Source organism: Acanthochromis polyacanthus, chromosome 17 (assembly GCF_021347895.1).
Source record: "Acanthochromis polyacanthus isolate Apoly-LR-REF ecotype Palm Island chromosome 17, KAUST_Apoly_ChrSc, whole genome shotgun sequence".
NCBI classification, from domain to species: domain Eukaryota; kingdom Metazoa; phylum Chordata; class Actinopteri; family Pomacentridae; genus Acanthochromis; species Acanthochromis polyacanthus.
In genome coordinates, this window is record NC_067129.1 from 13,736,243 (window position 1) to 13,746,468 (window position 10,226).

The 10,226-nt window shown below is 41.6% G+C and overlaps 1 protein-coding gene across 1 annotated transcript; it reads left to right on the forward strand.

Annotated features, from left to right (window-relative positions):
- Positions 1-6,808: 6,808 nt before the first annotated feature.
- si:dkey-251i10.1 (uncharacterized protein LOC100038774 homolog) lies at positions 6,809-9,187 on the forward strand. The gene is made up of 4 exons (XM_022190566.2): positions 6,809-7,039; positions 7,887-8,373; positions 8,464-8,604; positions 8,757-9,187. Exons 1-4 carry the CDS (start codon positions 6,929-6,931, stop codon positions 8,912-8,914), a joined length of 897 nt encoding a protein of 298 aa, XP_022046258.1. The 5' UTR covers positions 6,809-6,928; the 3' UTR covers positions 8,915-9,187.
- The last annotated feature ends 1,039 nt before the right edge of the window (positions 9,188-10,226 follow it).

Consider the following 10,226-nt stretch of genomic DNA (forward strand, 5'->3'; position numbering starts at 1 on the left):
CATTCATATCAGCTTACAGCAGGACTGGGACTGTGAAATCTCCACTTGTTCCAGTGCTGTAGCTGACCTGTGGATGAAAAGCACCCATCCAGAAGGGATGACAGACAAGGAGAAATACTAAATGATATGCTACTCACCTGTAACCCCGAAGTGTCATTTTTATTTCCCTTTTGTTTGTTTGTTGTTGTTGTTGTGACTGTGTGTATAGGATGTCATTCTCTCTATTATTTCTCCCCCAAGGACATAAACAAAACCACATTTTAACATGCAGCAGCTTTTCAGGGAAAGCGGTTTAACTTCTCCAACACACATTTCACACAATCATTTTTGTTTGCACCTTCTGAAGTAAACAAGGAGTCACAATGCTATAAATAATAAGAATCTGATACACTTCTTGGAAAGAGTCGCTCAACACTGATATTTTTTTCATTTTGAGGTGTTTGTCAACAGTGACTTAAAGTTTACAAAATTAACCACTTTACAGATAAAAAATACTGCACTCAAAATATGATTAAATAAACCCACAGCTGCCTCTCACTAAGAGAGAACAAAAGCAATTTAAAATTGCAAAGTGCATGCCATTGACCTGCTGTCCTCGCTGTAATTAAAAGACAGCAGGGGGATTAGTGGATTAATTTACACATCCTGTTTAACGGGATACTCAAGTGGCAGTAAGAAACACAAGTGGACAGTGACTGTCATTAAAATGCACAACCTGCCAAACAAGAATAACAAAATGAGCCATTTAATAAGGCACTGTAGAGGTAACCATGGCAGCACAACCTTGCACTCAAACTAAACAATCGTTTCCTGCAAAAGCTTCTTCGAACATGAAACAAAATTTTGTAGCATGTGGGAGAATCATTTCGTACAACTTGTTGCACAGTGTGCCGTCGATTAAGAGAGGTTTTAATTCTGTTATCTCCTCCAACTTCTGGGGCTTGGCAATGGCTCGATTCCTCAGAGGAGGTTTGACGCTGGCTGCACGGCATCACAGCAGCTCCTCCCTGTGGTCAACACCGAGGTGCACATGAGATGAGACCCGCACAGGTAACCACAGGTCAAAAATGCTGCAGTTATGTCAGTGTTAGTTCGGCGCTATGAAGTAAAGACAATTTACTGTACAGCCAGCATCAGCAGCAGTCTTATATGAGTTTTGTGTCGCCACATTAAACATGGTTTAGTATAATGAGCTATCAGTGAGGCCCTGGAGACAGCTTTACTCAACAGCTCGCATCATCGTAATGAGAAACATGTTTTGCTCCCGCTTGTGTCATTTGATGAGGTTTAAAATACAATAAGCAGTTTGATAAATGGTCACAGGAACATGCGATTCACTGAAATATGGAGACTCTGAGTGAAACAGGACGTCAGCTACATGTCCAGTGTCACCAGTATTTTGGATCCTGGAAAACACGTCAAAGTGGGTTAGAACTCTTATTTTTCCCTCCACATGTGTCCTCTGACACTTTCATTCTACACTTTACACAATTCTGTGTTCTTTATGTGTGTTTCGCTTTAACCATGCTAGTGCAACATTGCAGCACAGACTATCCTGGGCTTGTTTGTGTTAATATTATATTATAGTTTACATCATATGAGAGATTAAAGCAAAACACACAGCCAGTTATTCATTTTAATTAGCCTTTATTAAGCTAAAGGCCAAAAATGGTTTAGTTGCTTGTTTCACTGTTTGTAATTACCGTTCTCCATGCAGGACTAGTGTTTGGGAGGAGGCCGGCCCAGCACTTCCTGAATTTAGGGTATTAGTGATGTTAAAGTGACATCACTGGGCCAGAGCAAGTGGAGGGTCTGTTTCTTTTTTCGTCGAACGATTCTTTTGCATTAAAAGGATTATTCAGTAGTGATTTCAAATGTTTAGCTGTAAAAGAGATATTTAGGAATGCTTACAAGTTTGTAGTGTGTACAGAGATGTTTGTAGTTTTGTTTGCATCAAGGTTATGGAATCGGTCACCATGCTGTGTGATGGTAGGACTGAGGTGATTAAGGTGTGAATTGAGCACCATATATAAGAGGGTGAGATTTTCCTCAAAGAGAGATTATGTTGTGCTTCTTAAAAGAAAAAAAAGTAACTATGGGTTAATTCTGTAAGTATTTTTCCTTGTAAATTATTTTCTTGTAGTGTTTTGTCACTTTAAGCTTCATATGGATGGAGAAGCACTGCAAATGCAATTAAATCTTCATTTCATTTGCACATAAGAAGTCTGCCTGCCTTCCACATTCCTTGAACTTTTGGCCAAAGTTCTACAGAAATAATACAAAGAACTACACTTACTTCACTTACAGCAGTAGAAAGATCAGACTGTTTGGTCTCAGCACAAAGATTATGGAGACATTTTTATTATGTTGTAATGGAGAGTCTCATCAGATACAGCAGCACGGCAGTGTGATTCAGCAGCTTCACTGTCCAGGTAAAATAAAAGAGAAACAGCTTGGTTAAAACAGCAATAAAAGTGACAGGGAGGAAAAAAATAATCACACCCATGCCTTAACACCGTCTATGAAAAAAAATGTTGTCGAACATGCACTCAAGATCCTGAAGGACCCCTTACATATTTTCTTTTCAAAGAAATACTTTCGGGGTGATGTTACAGAAACTGCAAATGTAAGAGCAACCAATTTGAACTGTCTTCTGTTCCTTTTTCTATCACATTGCTCAGCATAAAGGCAGTTATAACCAAACTTTTGATGTGTCTGGCCTGCACATTTTGAAGACTGACCTCTGGATCAGTGGTTTTTCTTTTTTTTTTCCTTTCTTTTTTTTATCTTTTTGTCTGCAAGTCCGCTCAAAAATGACACCAACCAACCATGGTGTCATTGCTTAAGCTTCATGTGCAATTTTTTTTCTTCTTCTTTGTGACTGTGACCATCACCTGTCCTCATTGCAAATTAACCTATCATGTTTATTTCAAGCTGTTTCCTGCATTATGCCATTGAGGGCTGTGCACACCCAAGTGAAACAAAACAAACACAGGACAGACAGAAAGTTGAGGCATAGACAGTGTTCTAAGAGAAAAGGTGCATTTTATTTGTTTGTGCTCTTTGATTCACACCTTAAAACCATTTACAAATCTAAAACCCTTCACAAACACCAAATACGACAAAATCCCAACTGGATCAATCATGAAGATGTCAGGAGGCCACAAGAAGGATAGATAGAGCAGAGTGAGATCCACAGACACTAACCCAGCAACATCCACTGACTCAGCGACCGGAGGAACAAACTCTATTGAGTTTTGGTAGGTGCCGGTGTGGTGAGTCTGGCATGCATGAAAACCTCCACCAAAAGGAGGGAGCTGTCTCCTCCAGCCCAAGGAGGTCCACACAGCCCCCCCGCAGGAGCCACCAAGCGGAGACCCAGCCCAGGAGCCCGGAGCGACCCCCGCCGACACAGCCAGAGCCCCAAGGCCCGCGCAAGAGAACAGGCCATAGCAGACCCCCACGGCGCTCCACTGGCCCACAGCCCCACTTTCCCCACGACCACCGCCCCCCCCTCCCCCACAACCCGACCCCCCCGCCCCCCTGGATCAGTGGTTTTTCTATTGGAATTATTCATATATTTACATAAGGTGCAATATGGAGCTTTTATAAGTGTGATACATACACACGTGGACAAAATTGTTGGTACCCCTCAGTTAAAGAAGGAAAAACCCACAATTCTCACTGAAATCACTTGAAACTCACAAAAGTAACAATAAATAAAAATTTATTGAAAATTAAATAATCAAAATCAGCCATCACTTTTGAATTGTTGATTAACATAATTATTTTAAAAAACAAACTAATGAAATAGGGCTGGACAAAAATGATGGTACCTATAACTTAATATTTTGTTGCACAACCTTTTGGGGCAATCACTGCAATTAAACGATTTCTGTATTTGTCAATGAGCGTTCTGCAGCTGTCAACAGGTATTTTGGCCCACTCCTCATGAGCAAACAGCTCCAGTTGTCTCAGGTTTGATGGGTGTCTTCTCCAAATGGCAGGTTTCAGCTCCTTCCACATATGTTCAATGGGATTCAGATCTGGGCTCATAGAAGGCCACTTTAGAATAGTCCAACGCTTTTCTCTCAGCCATTCTTGGGTGTTTTTGGCTGTGTGTTTTGGATCGTTGTCCTGTTGGAAGACCCATGACCTGCGACTGAGACCAAGCTTTCTGACACTAGGCAGCACATTTCTCTCCAGAATGCCTTGATAGTCTTCAGATTTCATCGTACCTTGCACACTTTCAAGACACCCTGTGCCAGATGCAGCAAAGCAGCCCCAAAACATTACTGAGCCTCCTCCATGTTTCACCGTAGGGACAGTGTTCTTTTCTTCGTATGCTTGGTTTTTGAGTCTATGAACATAGAGTTGATGTGCCTTACCAAAAAGCTCCAGTTTGGTCTCATCTGTCCAAAGGACATTCTCCCAGAAGCTTTGTGGCTTGTCAACATGCATTTTTGCAAATTCCAGTCTCGCTTTTTTATGAGTTTTTTTCAGCAGTGGTGTCCTCCTTGGTCGTCTCCCATGAAGTCCACTTTGGCTCAAACAACGACGAATGGTGCGATCTGACACTGATGTACCTTGGCCTTGGAGTTCACCTTTAATTTCTTTGGAGGTTGCTCTGGGCTCTTTGGATACAATTCCAACGATCCGTCTCTTCAATTTGTCATCAATTTTCCTCTTGCGGCCACATCCAGGGAGGTTGGCTACTGTCCCGTGGGTCTTGAACTTCTGAATAATATGAGCCACTGTTGTCACAGGAACTTCAAGCTGTTTAGAGATGGTCTTATAGCCTTTACCTTTAAGATGTTTGTCTATAATTTTTTTTCGGATGTCCTGGGACAATTCTCTCCTTCGCTTTCTGTTGTCCATGTTCAGTGTGGTACACACCTTTTCACCAAACAGCAGGGTGACTACTTGTCTCCCTTTAAATAGGCAGACTGACTGATTATGAGTTTGGAAACACCTGTGATGTCAATTAAATGACACACCTGAGTTAATCATGTCACTCTGGTCAAATAGTTTTCAATCTTTTATAGAGGTACCATCATTTTTGTCCAGGCCTGTTTCATTAGTTTGTTTTTTTAAATAATTATGTTAATCAACAATTCAAAAGTAATGGCTGTTTTTGATTATTTAATTTTCAATAAATTTTTATTTATTGTTACTTTTGTGAGTTTCAAGTGATTTCAGTGAGAATTGTGGGTTTTTCCTTCTTTAACTGAGGGGTACCAACAATTTTGTCCACGTGTGTATTTAAGATTAGGTTCTTGCGCTAACGTAATTGCACAAGTACGGTATTACCCTTTCAACACAATTAGCTAACACAATGTAGCATTAGAACACAGGAGTGATGGTTGTTGGAAATGTTCCTCTGTACCCCTATGTAGGTATTATATTAAAAAACGTTTCCAGCTAGAATAGCCATTTACCACATTAACAATGTCTAGACTGTTTTTCTGATTAATTTAATGTTAACGTCATTGCTAAAAAAAGCTTTTCTTTCAAACATAAGGGCATTTCGAGGTGACCTCAAACTTATGAACGGTATTTCAATATTTTACATCTACATGGCTTATTGTGTGCCTCAGCATGTATTCTTTGTTCTAGTTCGTGTTGTTTGTAGATAGATAGATAGATAGATAGATAGATAGATAGATAGATAGATAGACAGACAGACAGACAGACAGACAGACAGACAGACAGACAGACAGACAGACAGATAGATAGATAGATAGATAGATAGATAGATAGATAGATAGATAGATAGATAGATAGATAGATAGATAGATAGAACAAATGCACACACAGTTAATACATGCAAGGTGGATATCTGAAATGAAATGAAGTTTACAGTACTGTTTTTCAGTACTGCAGGCTAGCATAAGTGTAGTAGGCCTTAAGGTTATGTTCTTCAGCTGATTGAAGGTGAACATACAAATCTTTTGCCGCCCTCTAGTGTGCATGTGTGGCAAAAAATCACACTGGATGAATGCACAAACTTTTTTTTTTTGCATTTCTGTAGCCCTTATCGCCATCACACTAGCACTTAGTGTGTCTTTCTGAAGACCTAACATGTAACATTCAGCAGGTGTCCACATACTTTTGCGGTGGTGCCATCAGAGCAGCTGCAGATATGTGCATGGTATCAATCAGTCAAACATCGAGCATATAATGACTTTCAAGTTTTGCAAACAGCACAAGGTTAAATGGACTCAAGAGTTATTTAAAAAAGCACTCACAAGCTGCAACAATGATTCTCCTGTTAATAGTTTACAGGTTATATGGGTTATATGTGTGATCACCTGTGTTACTGCAGAGGAATGCATCTCCAATACTAAACATACAGAGTTATTTTCTTTTTCTGGCGCTTGCAACAAGTTGGTGTGACCTTATTAGTTATGGGGATTATGTCTCCTCGCAGTCCTTGACAGACTGAGCTCAGGATGTCCCCATGACTTTCCCCCAGAATGCTTCACAGCACAGATCTGTCAGACGGATGTTTTCTTGCTTATGAGCGTGACTCTGAGCAAAAAAAAAAAAAAAAAAAAAAAAAAAAAACAAGAATCAACCCACACAGTGACTCATTTGATTTTAAGTCACTTCATGTGTATTTAATTATGATATCAGGATTTGCCATAGACAGTCAATGGGATTTACTCGCCTAGGGCACATAAAATTACGCTAAGTGACGACAGCACTTCAAGACGGCTTGATTGGCCCAGAGCCACGTGACGCTGACGTTTGGCCCATGCCCACAAACTGTAGATCCCGTGTAGTATCGCGATTCAGAGCGTTAGATAAATCCTCAACGCGGCTACACAATCGGCCATTTCGTCGGTGCAGGCCATCAGCCACAGAGGGCAGTGGGGGTATATTGAGCGTACTGGTTACCTGAAAGGCACATCAAGAACATCGCACCATGAGTGAAACAGCTATCTCGTTCGCCAAGGATTTCTTGGCCGGAGGTATCTCCGCTGCCATCTCCAAAACAGCCGTCGCCCCCATCGAGAGAGTGAAGCTTCTCCTTCAGGTAAAACTCCTTCTTCCGGAAGCCTCACTTCGCTAACCGGCTAGCTTGTGTGATTTTGCTAGCTGCAACTGAAGTAATTATCGCAGTCGTAACAAATCCACAGGTTTAGGGTTTTACGTGACTCAGTAGTATGTGTTGTATATGTAGAATTAATAAAAGTATCAGCAGTGTTGGGTTCAAGGATTTAAGGTCATCGTAGGATGGGAAATGACCTACACGAGCCCGGCTGCTAGCTTTAGCTTTGCACGTTAACCTTAGCCGGTGTAGCTAACAAAGGACAAACGCTCATAGTGACATTGGAACACTGTGTACAAATAGACGACAACTTCTCTAGTTTATTTACAACTCAGATATTTTATATGCTGCTACAACAGAACAACATGGCTGTTATATTCTCGGTTAAATTTACGACGACATCGTTGCGGTTGTCAATGTACCCGTTGCTGTGGGCTAGCATCAGGCGAGATGGTTGTGCTGAGGCCCAATGGCAGTCATTCACAGCCGGGTCAACAAGTTTCACATCCTTTCCTGTTCTGCTTGCACTACGGCATTGACTTAAAACATTCTTTTCGTTATCTATGTATATCTAACTACATTTTAAGATGACGTTAAGACTAATTTATTTGTCCCAAATTGCACTAATCAAAACACACCAGCCTTTATCATTGACAGGCAGTAAGCTGCTCAGTTTAACTGCACTGTCTTGAAGTCTTGGACCTGCTTTTGCAGCTTTGACATGTACCAAGGTCACAACAAGAGGACCTTGTGATAGTCATGTGTCCAGCAGTTGATTGACTTTACTGTTTTCAGCTGAATTCTTTATCTTTCTTCTTTCTCATCATTTCAGGTCCAGCATGCTAGTAAGCAGATCACCGCCGACAAGCAGTACAAGGGTATCATAGACTGCGTTGTCCGTATCCCTAAGGAACAAGGATTCCTTTCCTTCTGGAGAGGTAACCTTGCCAATGTCATCAGATATTTCCCCACCCAGGCTCTCAACTTCGCTTTCAAGGACAAGTACAAGAAGATCTTCCTTGATGGTGTTGACAAGCGCGCCCAGTTCTGGAGGTACTTCGCCGGTAACCTGGCCTCTGGTGGTGCCGCCGGAGCCACCTCTCTCTGTTTCGTGTACCCCCTCGACTTCGCCCGTACCCGTCTGGCAGCTGATGTGGGAAAGGCTGGAGCCGAGAGAGAGTTCAATGGTCTGGGTGACTGCCTGGTGAAAATCTTCAGGTCCGATGGTGTGAGGGGCTTGTACCAGGGCTTCAATGTGTCTGTGCAGGGCATCATTATCTACAGGGCTGCATATTTCGGCATCTATGACACAGCTAAGGGTATGTTGGTTTCACACTGAAACATAAGAATCAGCTAGTCCACATCTTCTGTATCTGTAACTTTTCTAATTCCCCCTTTTGTGTTTCCAGGTATGCTTCCAGACCCCAAGAACACTCACATATTGGTGAGCTGGATGATTGCACAGACTGTGACGGCTGTTGCTGGCCTGACCTCCTACCCCTTCGATACTGTCCGTAGACGTATGATGATGCAGTCCGGACGCAAAGGAGGTGAGTTTTGTTGTAATACTGGAAGCCTGTACAGTACAGCGGATACATTCTGCAGAACACAGATTAATATAGTACTGTACACACTGTCTTGTGAATTTGGTTTTAGTTCTATCCACTTAATCTAACTTTGGCTTGTTTCTTACCATCTTCAGCTGACATCATGTACAGCGGGACCATTGACTGCTGGCGCAAGATTGCACGCGATGAGGGTGGCAAGGCTTTCTTCAAGGGAGCCTGGTCCAACGTGCTCAGAGGCATGGGCGGCGCCTTCGTGCTGGTGTTGTACGATGAGCTGAAGAAAGTCATCTAAATCTTCATGTTGTCAAATCACTGTCCAATTCGGCTAAATGTTTTAACTTTCCAATTCTATGGACTCTGCATTCTGCCTTATTTATGGGAACAAACTAGTGTCTCACCAATAAGTGTGGGCGATGGCTGTACGTTGTGCATCTTTATGATTTTAAACGTTCCACACCCTCTTTACCAATGTCATTCCTGTTAAAGAAATCTGATACCTCCTCCTGTCATTCACTAGGTTTGTATGGTCCCAACTTGAATAAATCTATTCTGGGGAACAACTTAACCACTGATGTCAACTGTCTCCTCCACTGTCATAGCATGAGATGAACACTCACTGGATAATGAAATGCACGAAGTGGATTACACCCAACTGCTATATTTACTCACGCTTATCTCTCCCTGAGCCTTCCTGGTTTGACCGTGGTCACTTCTAGGATTGTAGAGTAGAACACCTGAGTCTCAGCTCCTTGCACAATGGCGTGACATGCCACTTAGGAAGTTAGCTGCACGAAGCGATTTGTGTGCCCGTTCAATTACAGGATCTATTGAAGTTTTGTTTTAAGAATAGTTCAACAGGAAATATAGACTCCCTTTTGGTCTGAATACTCAAACAGCAGGGAGAAGCAGAAGTTTTATCATACGTTTTGTACATTTCAATGGCACAGAGGAACATTATGATGCATCACATTGCTCATGCATAATATATTGCTCTAAAATCTCGCTTTCCTTAAGGGTTCACATTTAGTTTTAAGGCTTAAATACAGCAGCACCTGCAATGCCGAATTGACGTAATTCTATAAAACGAACTGTACAAATCAGTTTTGACACCTGTCATTAGTTATGCTGTTAGATATATGGCATTTGGTTGTTGCCATAGCTGTCAAATGTGTAATTACAAGGTGTGGCAGGTGTTGGTGAGCATTCAAGCTTTCACTGGCTAAATACTTTCCTTATTAGTCATACTAACGGCCAGTGATCTTACGGTGAATGCACTCTGTAGGGGATTTAAAAAATGCATGCTGTAGATCTTTACTAAAGCAGATTTAATGCGACCTGACTTCAAAACGAAGGCATTACTAGTAAAATATGTTCAGAATTACAGGAGATCTCAGAAAGCAAGACATTTTTCCCTTTATGTAATGCCACAGCAAAGAGAAAACAAAATTGTTGGGTGTCGCAACAAAACGCACAAAAGTTTAAAAGGAAACTGCCTCCCAGTTTTAATTCTTCTAATCTACTTACCCTGAAACACTAAGTACTGGCAGCAGAGGGCGCTGGTGGCAAACAAGTGCGAAACCTCTTGCTGTGCTCAGACATGCTTG

Bases quoted from the DNA above. Each gene is read 5' to 3' on its own strand.
- si:dkey-251i10.1 (XM_022190566.2), top strand. From the start codon at position 6,929: ATGAGTGAAACAGCTATCTCGTTCGCCAAGGATTTCTTGGCCGGAGGT. The intron at 7,040-7,886 runs GTAAAACTCCTT...TCATCATTTCAG, and splicing joins GAGTGAAGCTTCTCCTTCAG to GTCCAGCATGCTAGTAAGCA. The intron at 8,605-8,756 runs GTGAGTTTTGTT...TACCATCTTCAG, and splicing joins GCAGTCCGGACGCAAAGGAG to CTGACATCATGTACAGCGGG.